This window comes from Carassius gibelio, chromosome B19 (assembly GCF_023724105.1).
Source record: "Carassius gibelio isolate Cgi1373 ecotype wild population from Czech Republic chromosome B19, carGib1.2-hapl.c, whole genome shotgun sequence".
NCBI lineage: Eukaryota > Metazoa > Chordata > Actinopteri > Cypriniformes > Cyprinidae > Carassius > Carassius gibelio.
In genome coordinates this window covers 17,224,272-17,243,832 of record NC_068414.1, presented here as the reverse complement: position 1 = coordinate 17,243,832, position 19,561 = coordinate 17,224,272, and the positions used below count along the sequence as shown (strand labels likewise).

At 37.5% G+C, this 19,561-nt stretch overlaps 2 protein-coding genes across 6 annotated transcripts in view; both read left to right on the top strand.

Annotated features, from left to right (window-relative positions):
- The first annotated feature begins 9,876 nt into the window (after positions 1–9,876).
- Positions 9,877–14,480, top strand: LOC127979445 (protein L-Myc-1b). The gene is made up of 3 exons (XM_052584918.1): positions 9,877–10,210; positions 10,736–11,319; positions 12,317–14,480. The coding sequence occupies exons 2-3, from the start codon at positions 10,761–10,763 to the stop codon at positions 12,961–12,963; spliced, it is 1,206 nt and encodes a 401-aa protein (XP_052440878.1). The 5' UTR covers positions 9,877–10,210; positions 10,736–10,760; the 3' UTR covers positions 12,964–14,480.
- Positions 14,481–17,000: 2,520 nt separating this feature from the next.
- The window catches only part of LOC127979441 (tRNA dimethylallyltransferase), a 45,704-nt gene continuing 43,143 nt past the window's right edge, over positions 17,001–19,561 (top strand). For 3 of the 5 annotated variants that reach the window (XM_052584913.1, XM_052584911.1, XM_052584910.1), the window contains exon 1: positions 17,003–17,217. In XM_052584913.1, the coding sequence (XP_052440873.1) occupies positions 17,071–17,217 (147 nt within the window). In that variant the 5' untranslated portion in view covers positions 17,003–17,070. Of the gene's footprint in view, positions 17,218–19,561 lie in introns of all 5 variants that reach the window. The other 2 variants (XM_052584912.1, XM_052584909.1) reach the window with 2 other exon arrangements.

Below are 19,561 nucleotides of genomic sequence, written 5' to 3'. Positions count from 1 at the left end.
TGAACTAGTGGCATGACCCGATTGATCCTCTCTCTCATTTCCCGTATGTGCTCGTTGGGGTAGCGATTTGGTGTATGCTGGGTTTCCCAAGCCTTGAGAGCTACATCCAGGAGCACTTGTGTTTGCCTTCCAAACAGCAGCTCTAACGGTGTGAACCCAGTGGATGCCTGAGGTATTTCCCGGACCCCGAGCAGCACGTAGGGAGGCATAATATCCCAGTCATCTTCGGCTACTATCACCAGCATCTGCTTCAGAGTCTTATTAAACCATTCCACTAATCTGTCCGTCTGAGGGTAATAAACAGGCAGACCGGCAGAGGTCAGTCATGATCCGGGACATGAAGGGGGTGCCTTGGTCAGTCACGATCTCCTTGGGTACAATGTTCCTAGCCATGGCTTTGCAAAGGGGAATGGCCTCGGAGTACCGGGTGGTGTAGTGGACTATAACCATAATATGTTCGTGACCCCGGGCAGACTTTGGCAGCAGGCCAACCAGATCCATCAAGATCCACTCAAAGTGCACCTCAATGACAGTCAGCGGTATTAATGGGCTGGGGGGAGGGCGACGTGGAGCCATTTGCTAGCACATAGGGCAGCTTTGACAAAAGCATTTTACTTCTGCGTTCAAACCTGGCTAGTGGAAACGATCTCTTATCTGCTGGATTGTATTTGCAGCTCCCAGATAATCAACTATAGGATGGGAGTCTGCCAGCTCGATGTTTACCTCTGTCTTGGTTTTAGGTATCATCAGCAGTAGTTTTTCCTCCCACTGCCTGGGGGTGACGCAGTACAGCAGGCCCTTTTTTACAATAAAGTAAGGGAGGGGGTACGGCACTGGAAAGCATTCCTCATCTTCAATCTGCCAGACTTGTTCCCAGCAGTGGCAGAGCCACTCATCCTCATGTTGTTCTCGGCCAAACAACCCCCCAGCTGTAGCCTGTTGGAACACGTCAAGAAAGACATTAGGCAAAAGGGAATTTTGAGACTCACCCTACCTTTCGCTGTCGGTGGCCAGCAAGATGGACTGTCTAGTGGGTGGTCCTCTGTGTCTCCTCCCTTGGGGCTCCTGGTTTGGGGTGAATGGCTGCATGGCTTTGGACAACAGCTGGTCAAACCTTGGCCAGTCTCCCCAGTTGGGAATGGCGCGATGATGTTAGCCCACTCTTCTTTTGCCCACCCCTCCCATGAAGCAACGACATCAAATTTATGGAGGTAAGCCTCAACATCATCCTGGTCTGTCAGTTTCAACAGGTACTGTTAGCTTTGCTGGCAGCGTTTGGGAGGGGAAAGCTAAACCGCTGCGCTGGCCTGTAGCTGCTCGATTACCCGGTCAGTATATTCTTACCACGCTGCCAGTCTCTTCCTGAATTGCAGTTGGCAAGCTGAGAGCTCAGTGAGGCGGCAGATAATCTCCTCCAGAGAGAACGGCAACCCTACAGGCAAAAAAAAACATAAAGACATAAAATCTTGCGTTATCTTCTCATGTCTTCACCCTAATATGCCCGCATTCTCCACCATCTGTGGTGGGGTAAATGAGGACACCGACACAGAAGGCATAGGTGACAGCCAAAATATCCCCAGAGGGTAATTTATTTAAACAAAGAAGTGCAAATACGGTGCCTGTGAAGGTGCTCTGGTCCTGGCACCAGGAAGTGTCTGTGGTCCCTTGCAAGGTGGTGGAAATAGCCAGAAGCTCAGTCCATCTCTGGAAGAAAAATGGAAAGAAAACACACATTAGTCTCTCCTTTTCAGAGTTTGTTACTCCTTGAGTGTGTTTTCTCTTCCAGCTTTAAAGGCCACTTGAACGAGCTCCAGGTGCGCTGATCAGTACGCCCAGGTGTTAGTGGTTAGTGATTAGTGCAGTTGCGGCGTTTCCAGGGTGACATTGATCTGCCCTTGGGATACTCGTCACAATATATGTATATATACTGTACATACATACTTACACAAACACACACACACAAAATGTATATGATAATATATTATATCATATATCAGAAAATATTTGACAAATATATGATACAGAATACATATGACAAATTTAAGTTAGCATCAATTTTGCGTGTGAGGAAAATTCCAAAATTGGAAATGTAATACTTCTTTTTATTAATTCTTTTAATCTGTTGTTTTTCACATTTTCTACATTTGTTTTCCACAGAAAAAATGACAGCAAACAGGTCTGGAATGATACGAGGGTGAGTAAATACTGACAAAACATTCATTTTTGGCTGAACTGACCCTTTCAAATCAAAACAGTAATTTCACAGTCAAATGATACGGTATGTCTCCAATAAGCTGTGACTATGTTCAAGGGCTTAATTTGTACATGTAAATCCGTATGTGTAAGCAGGTGTGTGGGTAACTGTCTGGCACACTGCAAAGACCAAGATTGCAGAGCCAGCAGAAGATCTCCGAGATGAGTGGGTGGGGATCAGCCTGAAGACCAGCCTGAACCAGGATATGCAGGAAAGGGCTTTGGAATCATGCCGTACTGTATACTGTTACAAACACGGTCAATTATACATGGAAATAATCCTATTTCTTAAGGCTTGGATACACTACACTAGTTTTAAAATCTGAACAGAAGCATAATAAACTGAATAACTGAGCATCACACACTACCAGACTTCCAAGTTCGAACTAGGAGATGGGTGACAAATGAAAACATTATGTTTGATATCCTCCGACTTGATGGAACCATAGTCTGAATCTAAAGAGTCTGTGACCATCATACACTATGTGATTTTCTATGAAATCTGTCAACTCAAATCTGCAGACTGGCTTAGACTTTTGGCAACTAGCCTCAACTTTTCAGTCAAGTCAAGAGTATCCTATAGGCATTACAAGCATGAACATGCACAACCTTAGAAAGTTGTTGTATGAGCAAACTCTCCCAGTCGCAAGTGTTGATTCAGATGCAGATGGTGGGTGTTGTTGACTACAGAATTGAAACACAAAAGAAAAACAAAGTATGCCTAGAGACAAATACAAGAAAAGACTGGACGAGGAAAGGCTGTATATGTGAAGGGTTTAAATTAAAAATGTATTATACAAATAAAACAAAAATGCACTAAAATAATGACAACAAAATATGTGTTGACAGAATTAAAGTCTATGGGTCATTCATAGAACGTTTGATGACTTCTGCCAACACATATTTATGTCTTTATAATACAACTCATTCATTCATTCATTTACTTTTTATGTATTATGTTTTATTTAGTGGTAGCATTTGCTTATGGTGGACACTTTGCATTGACTAATGCGATCTTATAATTATTTATATTTTTTATATCCCCAACCCTGTATGTTTAGCTGTAACAGAAACCTTTTATCATCATTAGGACAATTTTAGTATATTTATTGTTTATTAAGATGTTTTCCTTATGGGAACTGTTGGCCTGGTCTCCACAACATAATGTAGGTTTTTTACTATCCTTGTCGGGATATTTCATCTGCAAAATGTAGTCAAAACCTGAGCCATGAACACACACGTTAAAAACAAGGTTATGAATAATGAATATGATACTGTGTTTCCTCTTTTGTTTTTTATATGGTGGAAAGAAGATGTTTATATTGACCATAACAGAAACAAATCCTGTCTCAACTGTTTAAACACCATCCCATCACATTCACAAGAAGATCTAAATGGTATGTTGAGAAATATCCTGAATGATTTGAATCTAAATAACCCAGGCAGACCCTCACGTTTGTCTCAGATCATGTGTTCCCATGCAAATATCAGTTTTGTAGCTAATATTATGTAATTGAAAAATTGACATGCAGTGCAAGTTTTCAGTATCTCTGCATCTGCTCATATGCAAATACGTATTTCAGTGGAACAACATGCAAAGCTGCAATGAACGGTCAAATAACTGCTGCTCACTTTGTTTATTTAGAAGCGTTTGCATTTCTCTCATTGCCAGATAGTGGTTATGAAATCTTTTCACTCTGTGGCTGTTGTTGTGAAATGCAGCACCTCTCTCTCTCCATCTCCATCTCCATCTCCCCTCTCTCTCTCTCTCTCTCTCTCTCTCTCTCTCTCTCTCTCTCTCACCCGATTTCTGCTGCCAATGTGCAGTTTGCAACAAGTACATGCCGTACCCAGAACTGAGCTGACAGCCGGCTTTCTCTCAGGGCTGAGTTTCAGAAGAACGCAGTAAAAAATCCCACCCTTTCAAATTATTGAGCATCTATCAATCAAAGGGACCACGTGACCCTCCCACTCACATTCATCCCTGCTGGTCAATAGTTACCGCTGGACAAAACCTCTGTGCCAGGACCTTTCGTTTAGCTGCTTATATATTCATGAGAAGCATGGGATTGTTTCAGCATTTCAGTCTTTTTTAGTGGAAAAAAAATCACAAAGTATAATAGAAAAGAAAGGGTTTAAAAGGAATGGTGGTACATTTGTGATTTACATACAGATGCTATATAGACAACACTAAATGTTCCTGCACTATCAATGGCGGTTTTGTTCTCAGATGCTGGTGAATAATAGTAAGCCGTGACTATTTCTGAAGTCACTGATCACTTTAAAAGAATGGTTCACCAAAATATTTTATTTACTTATCCTCAAGTTATCCAAGATGCAGATGAGTTTGTTTCTTAATTGAAAAAGATTTGAAGAAAGTTATAATTACATGACTTGTTCACCAATGCATCTGAATGAGAGGCCATACATTACAATAATCCACACAACTTCAGTCCATCCATGGTTTAATGAAGGATTTGTTTCTTACAAACATGCTTTTCCCTTCAAAAGAAGTTAACTGATTTTGTGTTTGGATTACTGTGATGTTTTTATCAGCGGTTTGGGCTCTCGTTCTGATGGCACCCATTCACTGCAGAGGATCCATTGATGAGCAAATGATATAATGCTTCTCTAAATCTGTTCTGATGAAGAAACAAACGCGTTATGGCCTGAGTTATGAGTATATTGTCAACAAAGTTTCTTTTTTGGGTGAACTTCCTTTAATGTTTCTTCTGCAAGTATCATGCAAGCACATGTCCATAAACATCTGTGCATTTGCTGTAAAGTGCTAAGTAATTCAAAAGCGTACGCAATCCAACAATCATTTCCATATGTATCTCACACATTCATCTTCATGTATCACCCTCTGAATCATGCAAATGTGAACTAGCACCTATTAAATTATGAGCTATTAATCACAAACGCGGGGTAGGAAAAATATAGCTTAATTTATGTATAATTGTATTACAGGCTACTTAAAATTCCAGTGGAATGTATAATGCATAAAGACTAGAACCTTGTCATTAAAACGACTTAATTTACATATGGTACAAATAAAGAATATTAAAACATATAACTGTTTACTACCAGAATCTGCTTTCAAGCTGAGAAATCTGCTTGGTCTTGGCTCTCACTTGTGCTCTGACATCAATCTCACATACATTACAGAGTGATGTCAACTCACCCACAAGCAACTCATTGGCATATGAGCACAGCAGGCGACGGATTGGCTGGGATTGGCTTGCGCATCTTTTAAAATCCAACAACTGGGAAACAACAAAGAGTCACCAGGAGATCTACTTCACCTCAAACTCTGATTCACACACTCCCTCGTGGGCCCTTCCTGGACAAGCGATTTGGGCATAGGCCTATATAATGACATTTTTTAATGCACTCATATCAAGTTATAAACATGTTTCCTTCAATCAATATTTTTGAATAAAGTATTTACAGTTTTTCTCAGTCACTTTGGTGCATTTTTCAAAACAGAAATGAAATTTTCAAAACTACTTGTACAACCTCCACATCATCTAGTCATTAATACACATCATAAAACCAGTTTCTCATTCTTTTGAACAAGTTGCGATTGCTATTGTACATTCATGCAATTGATTACGCACATTTATCTGCGGTTTCCTACATTATCAGTTGCTAATGTCATGTTGCTCAAAATGTATTATACAGTTTTCTGTGCAATAGTCTTACCCCCCAAAACATCTAGTCTTTAGTTCATAGTATAAGTCATTAAATGCAAAATGGTTAATCTAGTTGTCATAAACTGCCAAGCACACTTTTTATTTGTATTTTTACACACTATTATTAGATGTTTTGTCAATTTGGCATGAATTGTGCAAGTGAATCTTTACTAATGAAGAGAATGTAGATGATAAACCAATGATAAACCATTTCTCTGAAATAGCTCAAAGGTTCATCTCATGAATCTTCAGTAGGAAAGCTTATACTGTATAGACAAAGGACAACACAAGAGTTACAAATTCTGAAAATGGAATTATTTTCATCTTTGTTCCCATATTTCCTTTTCTATATCACAATGGCATTGTAAAAGTATTTTTTATTTTTTTATTTTTTTGGTCAGACCACTAGTAAAAGTGTAACTGGGAATTCTATCCAGTCTCTTTCAATCAACATCCCACAAACAGTAATGTGTAAATGTGTAGTTTTGAAATGGATATATGGCATACATAAGCATATGGCATACTGTTCAATACAGTAGTTTACATCAGAACATCCCTCCACTGTTAAATTGACAACATGACTAAGCAATTTGACTGTCTTATCCGTAAACTATGACACAAGGACTTGACATTCTGATGGCACTGACATGTTCATTGACACAGATATTTATTTTTGAGAGATGAACTAAGGATTTTGAGCAAGAGACTGGCTTTTGCAGGTCATCCATTGTGTTTTGATATTTGTACGAGTTGTTTTGAGAAATGCACTTACTGTTTTGCAAATCTCAAGAATGATTAGAGAAATGTACCAAAGCGACTGAGAAAAACTGTAATAGGAAAAGACTGTAACCCTCCCACCCCCTCAAAAAATAAAATAATACTTTTTAAATGTTAAATACTTTTAAATACAAGCTTTTTTAATTATACAATCATTTTAAAATATGTATAATATTTATTTTATCAGTGTTCCTGTAGCTCAATTGGTAAAGCATTGTGCTATCAAGCGTAAGGTTGGGGGTTTGATTCCCCTGGAACACATGATAGGTAAAAATTGATAGCCTGAATGTACCTTAAGTCGCTTTGAATAAAAGCGTCTGCTAAATGTATACATTTAATTTACATTTACATATACAATATTTAACATATATATGAATATTTAAATAATATTAGAATTATATTTTTAGTAAGTTAAAAATATGAATTATATTTTTTATTTTATATGAATTATATTACATGAACCTTAGAATTTCTTCAGGAAGATTTAACCCTAGAATTCCCTCACATTTCTGGATATTATGTCTTTTTTTCTTTTCTTTTTTTACATGCTAATAAGTCATATCTCGTCTATACATTTTTATTGTCCAGTGCAGTTTTTTGGGCTTGTCTGTTGCTGCCAGTTGTTCAGATTTAATTATAGTATTCTGGGTGGTGCAAAGCGTGCAAGATACTAATAGATCTAAGGGACAGGTCTCCACCCAGTTTTGTGCATAGTGGTCAAGAAGATCCCGGGACCTTGACCTTTCATTAGACGTTTAGGGATAGATACTCCCTTCCTCATCTGATTAGAAAGACATCAGATATTATTCAACCTGCTCAGTCAACCCATTCCCTCAAGGGTCAGGCTACTGGGAATTCATGATACCCGCCTTAGATATATTCACTTCAGTAAGTAACAAATAGGTTTAGATATCTAGAGAATATTGGAAGACATGATTGCATTTTTTTGTATTTATCTCATCCTTTGTAACATATTAAACCCAGCACATTTCTCACAGTTTGCTCTCCACAGCAGGATTTTGTTCATTGACTTCTCGGTTCGGTTTTTATGACAATAAACCTTCATAACCTGAAAAAAACAAAAGCGCTGTCATGGAAACAAGAATTCTCACATCATTCACACCAAAGACATCTGCTGATGATGTAGATTCTGCCGTACGTCATCAGATCGAACACTACAGCAGCTGTAGGAAAAAAAGAAAAAGCTTTTAAGCGAGAGCAATTACACTAGCCCTATAAAAATAAACCTCAAATAACTTCAAAACAAAGGTACAGTTGCTGCTTTGAATTTTGAAAGTATAATCAAACTGCCTGTACAAGACATTTAAACTCATTTCATAAATTCTTGTCTTGCTGAATCCTGTATAACTTAACTGGTTAAATTATTCTGATGAGTAAAGTAATAGAAAACATATGTTGCCATGACTTATTGATCATTTTTTTACAGCATACATTCCGCCCTGTTTGGCTATGAATTGTCAGAGAAACTTTAAAGTTTCTGAAAGTTTGTTTCAGAAAGCATATTTGTGTATGTTCATGTAAAACATGTCAAAAGAACAAGAAATGGCCTGGGTCTCTCATTCAGTGTACATTCCATTTTATGTCCCACAGAAAAAAGAAAAAGTGTTACAAAAATTAGTGTTACAAAAACTTTTTATTTCTAAATAAACCTTGTTTACACACACACTCACAAACCTCTTCAAGTATTGTGCCCCAGTGCCACATCCAATGCTTTTCAGTTCATCCGTTAATATATAGCTACTGAATTGAGGAGGATTCATTAATGCAATCCACAAACCAATCAAACTCACTCAGCCTGGTGTTACTGACCAGCCTCCTACAAACCCTTGAACATTTGTATGGGACAACTGGATATAAAGGGTGGGTCAAAAAAGCAAAGCAAATTTATAAAAAGACCATAAAGCCATAGAAAGAAAGACACATCTCTCCAGGGAGATTCGTCAATCACTGTGTGAAGAGCTTTTGTTCTAAAGTCAAGGTTTTAAAAGAAAGGAGAGGATAGACACTGAACTGAGATACTTGTCAGCTAATACTTACTTCCTAATGCACAGATTTGCCATATGGGACATTGTTGGAAAAGAGGACATGTGGTATATCCATAAGAAACACTATTGTCACAAGTAAAGCTTGTGCACTGCCAGCAATTCATTGAGCTGTCTGGCACTTATTATCATCTTGAGCTAAATTAACACAGACAAGTCTGGATATGACTTGCTCTTTCACTCACAATAATAATAAAACAGTGTGTAGTTTAACATGAATACAGTTTATGTATGTAGGCAAATGCACAATAATTCGCTAACATTTTGCATTGTGAGACGTTATTATTATTATAAATATTTTATTATTGGACAAAATCTGCTCCCTGTTATTAGCTTTCTTGGCTTTTTATTTTATTTTTATAAAACATTTTTTTTAACCAAAAATCAAAAACTAATTACCATTTATTTATTTATTTATTTATTTATTGATAAACATTCTTAAACCAAGATATTTTTATATTACCATTTTATTTATTGCAACATTATATAATATAATTTAAATACATTATTAAATGCACTTTGGTAGCTATTATTATTTGCATATATATATATATATATATATGTGTGTGTGTGTGTGTGTGTGTGTGTGTGTGTGTGTGTGTGTGTGTGTAGTTTTGAAGTGTATTTCATTAAATTAATCTTGTTTTAAGGGATGTTTAGATGTTTGTGTAAATATATTTATGTTCAAAAATTCCGTTTTTTGCAGATTAAATAATAAGCAGAACATTACAAAACAGTGATCTACATTTTAAATAACGGATATCTTAAATATCTGGAACATTTATGTAAATTTATGGGGCTTGTTTGTATGAGCCTTTCTGACAATGGTATAACATAAAATGCATCTTCATATTAAATTCTTGCGTATGTTAATTGGTTGTTGAGATGATAAAGAGTATATCGTCTTAAAAGTGTCTCCCACTCTGAAACAGCAAAAAATGTTTTCTCAATCATCATCCAAATTTATCTAAACCATCTACACATCTACACCAGACCCTGTCGCTTTAAGCGGTGGGCGTGTCAGCCGACTGCACCTCCCCTTCTATGCAAATCCTGCCACTACTTTGGCTGGGTAATATAGTGCGGTACTCGATTCAGGTGTCCATAGTGAGCGCTAGCCGCGGCTTGAGAAGGGATAGCACGAGCGCTATTTAAGCGAAGTTCTCAAGAAAAAGCGGACTACAAATTAGCAAACATCCTCGCAACTCAGCTTATTAACAACAGCCGGATAACACAAAACCACACTTGAGAAACCCAACACAAGACAGGATTATTCAACACACAGCTGACGACGCTTTTCTTAACTTGTTGACATGAAAGCTTTTTGTGCAAAACATTTAGCTCGAGCTCACCGGTGAACCGCAACACCTTATTTTCGCGTCTCAAATGACATGCAGCGCTGTCTCCCGGCTCTGTATTACGGTAAGTGAAGAGCGCCTCATTTATTTGGTTTTTCTTAATCGTTTTTTTTTTTTGGGGGGGGGGGGGGGGGGGGGCATTTTTCGACAAATAGAGCAATTCTTTGAGACAGTATTAAATCGTTTTAGCATATGCACTTACATGAAGCATGTTGCGTTATGTAATAAAGTAGCCTATGTTGCGAAACTTTTAAGTTTTGTACTGTATAGTGGAAGTGCATGCAGGCCAAATACTCTATAGTAGCGCGTTATCTGTTAGGCGTCTGTAATACATTTGCATGCATATTTGAATAATTAATTAATTGATTCATAATTTCGTTCATTTGGGATAATTGATATTCAATTTATTTCTTAAAATTTCTGCAGGGGTACAAAAACATTAAACTGTGATTTTATATATATATATATATATATATATATATATATATATATACCCGAATTTAATTGAAAATAAAAATGAAGTGCTTTACATTTTTTAGCAACCTTAAGATCGGATTGTTGTTAAAAGAGGATCACTTGTGGTTTTCAGATCTTGATCTCTGAGGAAGACACTGATGCCAGGAATTATTGCAAACGCAACGCGAAATAAGAAGTGGGAGATGGAGGAATACGACCAGTATCAGCACTATTTCTACGACGACCTCAACTTGGACGAGGACTTCTTTTTCAAATCGACCGCACCAAGTGAGGACATTTGGAAGAAATTCGAGCTCGTGCCAACCCCGCCCATGTCGCCCGTCAGGACGCTGGAAGGGACCGGTCCATCTCCAGGGGACAGACTAGAGTGGATGTCCCAGTTCTTGGGGCAGGACGACGAGCAGGAGGGACCGTGCAAACTGAATGCGGAGGAGACTCTGGAGAACTTGAGCTCCATCATTATTCAGGACTGTATGTGGAGCGGTTTCTCCTCCAGTCAGCATCTGGAGAAAGTTGTGAGCGAGCGCTTGTCCTGCTCGGCGCAGTCGAAGCTCTCCAGCAAGGCGCAGTGCGTCTCTGCGGACAACGGCTTGGCGACTGATTGCGTGGATCCAGCAGCTGTCCTTACCTTCCCCCTGAGCAGCAGCTGCAAGAAACAGGTGTCATCCGGGTCAGAATCTCGCACCGACTCCTCTGGTAAGCTCGAGCACGTTGACTTTTTAAAAGCGACAGAGCGCTAAAACACACTTACTTGCTTAACCGTGCAGTGCAAGCTGTGCTGACGCCTCCTTTGACACCTGACGGATCTCAGTGTCTAGGGTCGTGCAGTGCTGTAGTCACCATTCATTTGTGCGTTAAGTAGAACTAAGTTAGAATCTGGCATACCTGAATAGAAAATTGCATTGGTGCCATGGGATTTAGGTTGGCGTTTCATCTAGATTAATATGTTTGGAATGTAATGGTGAGCTGAGCTTCCACATTCCTCAAGTGGAACAAAAGGAGAAATTGTTTTATTGTGGGTGGTGCCAGCAGCATAAGGATGCTTGAATCCTGAAGTGTCCAGGGCCACTCAGTTGTCCACGAATGAACGGTTAGTATCCGAAGCTGCCACTGGCATTGTAAGGGCACTTGCAACTTTTACCCAAAATGAAAATTCTGTGTCATTCTTGCCATTCCAGACCTTTTATATTTTAATTTCTTCTGCAGGATACAGAATATATTTTTTAGAATGTTGATGAAAGTCAAAGGTGTCCAAAACAACAATAGATCCCATTGACTTTTAATTGAGATATCTTTTTTTTCTTTTTTTTTTTTTACTTAAATATTATGTTTAATAGTGAATTTCTGGTATTGTGAAAAAATGTGCATTGTGCTGTATGATTAAAGTACTAGCATAGTGAAATCAGAGCAGACTTGAACTCGGATCAGATGCTTCTCTTATCAAAATGCACATCAGAGGTGACTCCAAGTTCATTATTGCAGTTCAAAGCCTCATCTACTCTCCACTTGCTGAGAATAGGGAACTAATAGAAACCTAATATTCATCTTGTAGTTTTAGGACCCATCTAATTAGGTCTTCCATTCTGAGTGGCGTTTCTAACATGATGGGATGTGTGAATGGAATGGTGTTGGAGTTGGCGTTACACAACATATGCCTACATTCAATCTACATTTCTTTTTGTTCTCCTTTCAGATGATGAAGAGATTGATGTTGTGACGGTGGAACATAAGCAGAACAAGTCACGTTTGGTGAACGCCCGTAAACCGGTGACCATCACGGTTCGTGCAGATCACTATGACCCTTGCATGAAGCGTTTCCACATCTCCATTCACCAGCAACAGCACAACTACGCTGCCCGCTCTCCTGACAGCTATCCCGAAGAGGAGCCGCCTCGCAAGAAGATCAGGCAAGAGACCTTGCAGCCACGACTGGGTTCCACAGCCCAAACCCCAGAAAGAAAAAGCCCCTTACCTTCCCCCTCAGTCCCCAGCCCATCACCGACTATCTCCGCTTCTCCAACACACACATCCTACCACCTCAATTCCCAGCCATCCAGCCCTCAGAGTTCAGACTGTGAGGACACTGACAAGCGTAAGACACACAACTTCTTGGAACGGAAGAGACGCAATGACCTACGCTCCCGATTTCTGGCCCTACGGGATGAGATCCCAGGCCTGGTTGACTGTCCAAAGACACCAAAAGTTGTGATCTTGACCAAGGCCACAGAATACCTCCATACACTTCATGTCCGCGACAAACAGAAGAACCAGGAGAAGAAACAGCTGAAAAAGAGGCAACAGCAGTTACTGCGGAGACTCGCTGAACTGAAACGAGCATAAACCTTCATAGTCCAGACATATTTTCATGTAGAACTGTGTCTTTATTATTATTATTTTTTTTTTTTTCAAAAGTGGGATATTTAATGGAACGGACTCTATATTTTGAGATTAGTTCTTCAGTTTTTGTTTTTTTGCACACTTTGCCTTCGCAACAGGGGGAGACGAACTGGTGGAAGCTGTGGAACTGGTTCAAACATTTTCCAAAGAGGGTCATTATTTCTGGTTTTCATTTGAAATTTGAAGATTTAAACAATGACTGCGTGCTATCTTAAATTCTTTTGTGAAAGCTGTAGTATTTGGGCGGGGAAGTATTACTTGTATCATTGAATAAGCATGCCAAATTAGGCATTATTTGAAATGTAGCAATTTATATGCATGTGTAATTGATCTTCTAAATTATCAAGCCCTGTTTTTGTGGCGGAATCTTGAATTTATCTGGGTAAATATATTTAAGGGTCTTAAATCATCAATGTGACTGCTCCATAAATAGTGCTTTATCTAAATAAACCTAAATTTAAGGAGAGCTGTGTGCCCCCATTGCCACACGTTGACAGTGTAAGTTTAACAGACAGGAAGTTGCATCACTGTTCCTTTGTTGCATTGTGTTCCATCTGTTTTTTTTGTTGTTTTTTTTTATTGTATATTATTGTTATCTTGAACATCCAGGACCGGGTCGAGCACAGCCTTTCAGTGTATATAAACTGTGGCATATTCTTTGGACATATGTACATAATTTTAGTGGTGTACAGGACATTGTGTAATAATACATGCTTTGTGTTTTGAATATGAAAATCAGCACTGTTTATAGACTTTATTTTCTATTTTTCTGTTGTTTGTCCTAAAACTTGGTTGGCCCACCAGCCTTCCCTGGAGATCTCAAAGTTTCTATTTTTGTTAAGAAAAGTTGAAAAAAAAAAATCAAAAAGTTAAATAAAACAACACTATCGACATTTCATTTTCATCACTAGCCACTTTATGCTGTTTTCACTGCCTATTCCTTTTGTGTTCAGAAATTTCTTTGGTTTTTTGCTTTTGTGGCAGAAAGAAATTGTTGAAAAAATTTTGTACTAATTATATTTTCTTACAGAATTAATTGTATCATTGTTTGATTTCTATTTAAATATAAAGTTGTACTGGTGGCATATGCATACCTATCTCCAAATATGACCAGTTAATTTAAAGTTTATGCACATGGTCATTTGTAATGCAATTATTTGTAAAATAAATAAAATACAAATAAAGGCCATGTGCGCACAGCAATCACCAATGATTGATTGAGGTGACTTTTGTTTGTCCATTCAGCTTCGAAATTGGCCAAAAGGGTAAAATATGCATATGCCATCAGTAACCTGTTGTTGTTGTTGTTGTTGTTTTCACTTTTGTCCCTTGTTATCAGGTGTCGTAACTGGAGGAGAATGGCAGCAGCATTGTCTAAGCACTTTTGAGTTCTGTACCTCATAAGCCTATATACATAAACTCAAAGTTGGGTAAACAATAAAATAAATCAGTTCAAATCATGTCAGCATGCTTGTCTGTCTTTGTTAATTAGCATTTTAGAAAATAATTTTAAGCAAATAAATATTCTGTCATCATTTACTCACCCTCATGTTGTACCAAACAAGTATGATTCAGTCAACATTCAACTTCTTTGTATAAAAAAGATGCAATGAAAGTGAATGGTGACTGAAGCCATGGTCACCTTAGTCTTTGAGCTTGTGAAGTTTCTTCATTCACTGTCATAATATGACCTCAAGCCCTGCAGCATCTTTTTAAAAACGTAAATCCAACACAAACAAATTAAAAAAAAAAAAAAAACAGTTAATCTACTCCACTTTCCTTAAGCACTACACTTTTACATTTTTGTTCTTCTGAAGCTTATTGATCTGATGTTAGTAAATAATGACATCTCATTTGGGTGAACTGTCCCTTTAAGATGTTTGACTGTTCTTAAGTAATTTCTGGATTAGAGGGGCAATGACTGGTTATGAAATGCACCATAACTGTTTAAACAGTATTATCCTTTCTCAGCTATGCCAGCAAATAGGGCAAGGTTTTACTATGTGTGGCATAAGAGCTATTTCACCCCATCAACACCTGTACGAGTGTGTGTGAACTCGATTTGATCGTTTCATTAGCGAGAGCCACTTTTAGTTGACACGTTGTAGTGGCCTTTTCTTTGTCATGGTTTTCCCTGGCGCAGAACGCTCAGTTGCCATGGAGATGGAGGAGAGCTATTCATACCCGTGATCTTCCTGAAAGTGCTCAAGTCGACCGGCTAAAGTCAACAGTGTTGTCAAAGCAAAAAATGGAACAATTAAAAACTGTGCTAACAGAGCTGAGTAGATTACTTACAAATTGTAGTCCATTACTGATTACAGATTACATTATGAAAACTGTAGTGAGTTTAGGTAAAGTATTCTTCACTACATCCTAGATTACGTTTAAACTACTTTTGTGATCTAACTTGTTTTAAACTTAGAATTAAACAAACCGTACTGATATAAAAAAGCAAAGAGAAAAAATATAACTTGTATATATATATATATATATATATATATATATATATATATATATATATATACAAGGATTTCACAAACTGGGCTTTGTGAGTTGATAATAAGCTAATTATTAATTAAATCATAAAAAAAAAACTTTAAACCTTTGAACACTAAAACTAGAAATATTTAATTTGTTTACCTGCACTCCATGTGACCATTTAGTGAAATCAAACTGTAAACATGCAAATGTTTGATTAAATTATTTAAACACAAACTTCCTCTGAGATATTTCAAGTAAATCTGTCATGTCAAAGGAGTATGCTTTTTTCACCCAAATCTAGAAGCAGTGTACTTACCATTTTATACTATGAATATAGTTAACGCTAAATGGTATGAATTTTAGAGAGAACATTTTAAAAGAGAAAAAAGTAGAATCAGGGGTTAATCAATAAATTATGAATGAGTTACTGCCATTGAGTGAATAATAATCATGTAATCCATAAAAAGTAGCTGTAAACTGAGTATAAGCATTATAAAATGTAATATACACTAATTACGAGTACTTGATTTTTGGAATCTATTTACGTAATCCTGATTACATGTAATCAATTACTATTCAGCTCTGTGTGCCAGCTCATCAGATATGTGAGTGAATCTCAAGCTCTCATTATTGCATTTAAGAATACAGATAAGATACTAATCTCACCATATTACTAGTAATGGAACTCAGTAATGGGTGACTACTTGCAAATTGTAGTCTGTTATTCAATTCAATTCAAGTTTATTTGTATAGCGCTTTTTACGATACAAATCATTGCAAAGCAGCTTTACAGAAAATTACGTTTATACAATATTTTTATTGTCATATGTCATATATCATATGCACTGATTATGTGCATTTGACAGGATTTTTCTGAAAAATTAATAGCTACAAGACGTAGTCAACCAGATGATGAAAACTATTAACAGCAATTATTATATGATGCAATCAGACTAATAGCAATATTTGTTAGTTCTGTTTGTTGTTTCAGGGGTACAGGCTGTTACTGATTACAAATTACACAATGAAGATTAGAGTTAAGGTGGGAATAATTTAGGCAGAAATAATAAATTATGAATAATTTAATGCCATTGTGAGGATAATATGTAGTTATGTAAATCGTAAAAAGTAACTGTAACCTTATTATGAGCATTTAAAAATGTAATATAATCTAACTACAAGTAAATGAATGAATAAATTAATACATTTTTGGAATCTGATTACATTATACAGCACAATGTTATTAAAGCTAACAGGATTTTGTATGAATGTGATGAAAACCTGAACATTTTTAAACGTATTTACTAGCTTCTTCCATGTTTGCAACGAGCAGTGCCATTTTATTGTCCATATATATTACAATTCCTGTTTTCCAAGCACTTTTGTTCGACTGTTGAACTTAGTCCTCTTTCTGAATGAGACACCCTTGCTTTGCCGTATCTTCTAGCATCGAATCCTGCAATCACGTTTCTATGGAAACAGTTTTAGTTGCTTGGATACAGTTCCCGCCTCCGTCGCGGAATCACGGCGCGTGCTCAGATCGCTCTACAGCCCTGAGAGGTTGCTGTCATGGCGGCCGCCACGCGTGTGCTCCAGAGAGCCATCAGTCCGTCTTTAGTGGTGATTTTAGGAGCTACGGGAACGGGCAAATCCAAACTGGCTATCGAGATCGGGAAAAGACTTAATGGGGAAATTATAAGCGCCGATTCCATGCAGGTGAGTCGAGCGATCCGCTGATTTATCTGTCAAACAGCGGCGCACGTGAAAGGGCATTGCGATTAATAAACGAAAGGTCATTTTAAAACTGCAGTCCTGTGGAAGTAAATATGTTATGCTTTATACTAGAACAGGCTGATTTGTCTGAAAGCCTTGTTTTGGTGTAGAATTAAAAGCAGCAAGTTTTATATTACATTAAACTAGAGCACCAGTAGGCCAAAAGCATTTGGACTCCAAAATATGACTAGTAACGTTAACTTAATTCGTTTCCATCTCTAAAATATTTAGGAGCAAAGGTTGTTTAACGGTTTTGCATAGCGCATCGTATACGTTTGAGTTTTTAAGAGTTATTTTATTTCCTCGTGTCCAGCATTGGTCGCCATTTTTGACAATGCTCCACACGAATTCATAAATTTGACTTCACGTTAAAGCTAAGATTAAAGTCGTGTCTGCTGACCTCTGAAGCGGTGTGTAATAATTGGTTTCATATTTTAGTTGATTCGGTAATTGCCATTATATGCATAGATAATCTAAAAGTGATCATTGCTCCGTTTTTTGACTTGATTAACTTAGATGGGTTTCATTAAATGGATAGAAGTCACCATGTGCAGTATAGCTTGTAAGTCTTTGGTCATGTATGGATATTTCTGAGCAAAGTTGGAGATATCTTAAGCATGACAGGGCATGTTGCATAACAGTATGAACGGTGTCTTATAAAATACCTGTCCACCATCTGGTGCCAATTCTATATCAAGGTCTATATAATATTTGGAGAAAGCTGTCCATTAGGATTCCTGTGAATCCTAGGGACATTTACTAACTGGCACAAATAACCTAGTGAAGTAACGTTACACGATCAGAAAGTCTGCCATCTTTGCTGGTTGCATGTGCACTTTGCCAGGTTGTACTGAGCAGTTCACTGTGAACTCAAAACCAGCACATAGACAAAATATATTTTGGTATTTATAGAGAACCTCGAAAAAAAGACCTGAAATCTTATGTTAGTAGCAATGTAGTGAAATATGTACTTAAATGTTGCATGCAAAATGTTCTCCATCAGATTACACATATTTTGAGTGACAAACAGTGGAGAACTTGTTTTTTAAACCCACCAGGAATGAACAATTTTGGATTGATTTTGTGTTGGTAATTTTCAGACCTATGTGGAAAATAGTGACATTAACTAACTAAGTTGTTATTAAAAGCTGTTCTTCCAGCAAATTAAATGATTAAAACTGTGCCAGCTCATCAGATATGTGAGTGTATCTCAAAGCTTTCATTATTGCATTCAAGGCTATTAGTTTCACCATATTACTAGTAACTGTAGCACTCAGTGCTGGGTGGATTGCTTGCAAATTGTAGTCTGTTACTGATTTACACAATGAAGATCATAGCTGGTAACAATCTATTGGATCATTCATTTTAAGTAATGTATTTTGATTTTTGATTACTTTTAGATGAATTTACACCTAACTCGTTCCCAATTTGGGATTATTGTGTGCCATATTGAGATTTAAACGTAATCTGATTATGAATAGGGCTGCTCCGATCCCGATCGGCCGATCATTAATGCGCATCTCGTCAGTTAAGCCGGTTCTCTAATCAGCGGTAAATTCCATCAGGTGTGTGATTTCACATAGAGCAGCTGTTACTACACAGAGCCGTTGTTAACTGAGAAGATGCGCAAATAAACGCTGAAAATGAACGTGGATTTGCGCATCTTCTCAGTTAACAGCTGCTCTCTGTGAAATCACGCACCTGATGGAATTTACCACTGATTAGAGAACTGGCTTAACTGAAGAGATGCACATAACGATAGACCGATCGTGATCGGAGCAGCCCTAATTATGAACATTTTGAAAGGTAATATAAAGTAATTACAAGTGAATAAATTCTTTTTTTTATGTTTTATTTGATTAGGCCAATACAATAGGTTTGGGCTGATAGACAATGAAGGGAAGAAATATGAGATGGGAGCAAAAATATACATTTAAATATATTTCAATACTTTAGCTCACAATTATATTGTTCAGTAATTATACTACTGTACATAAATTGTGGGCATCAGGGAGCTGCTATTTCAAGCATTATAATTAGAGATGTTCCGATACCCTTTTTCTCTTCCCGATACCGATTCCGATACCTGGGCTCAGGGTATCGGCCGATACCGAGTACTGATCCGATACCTGGGTGTGTATCTGTATATACAGCTGTATATACTACTAGCCCTGTGTAAATTGCTAGAATTTTTTTATGGTGTGCTTCAGACAGATCCCTCAATAAAACATGAACAAATACATGGTGAACTACTGTATTTATTACAGTATTTTTATTATCTAACATG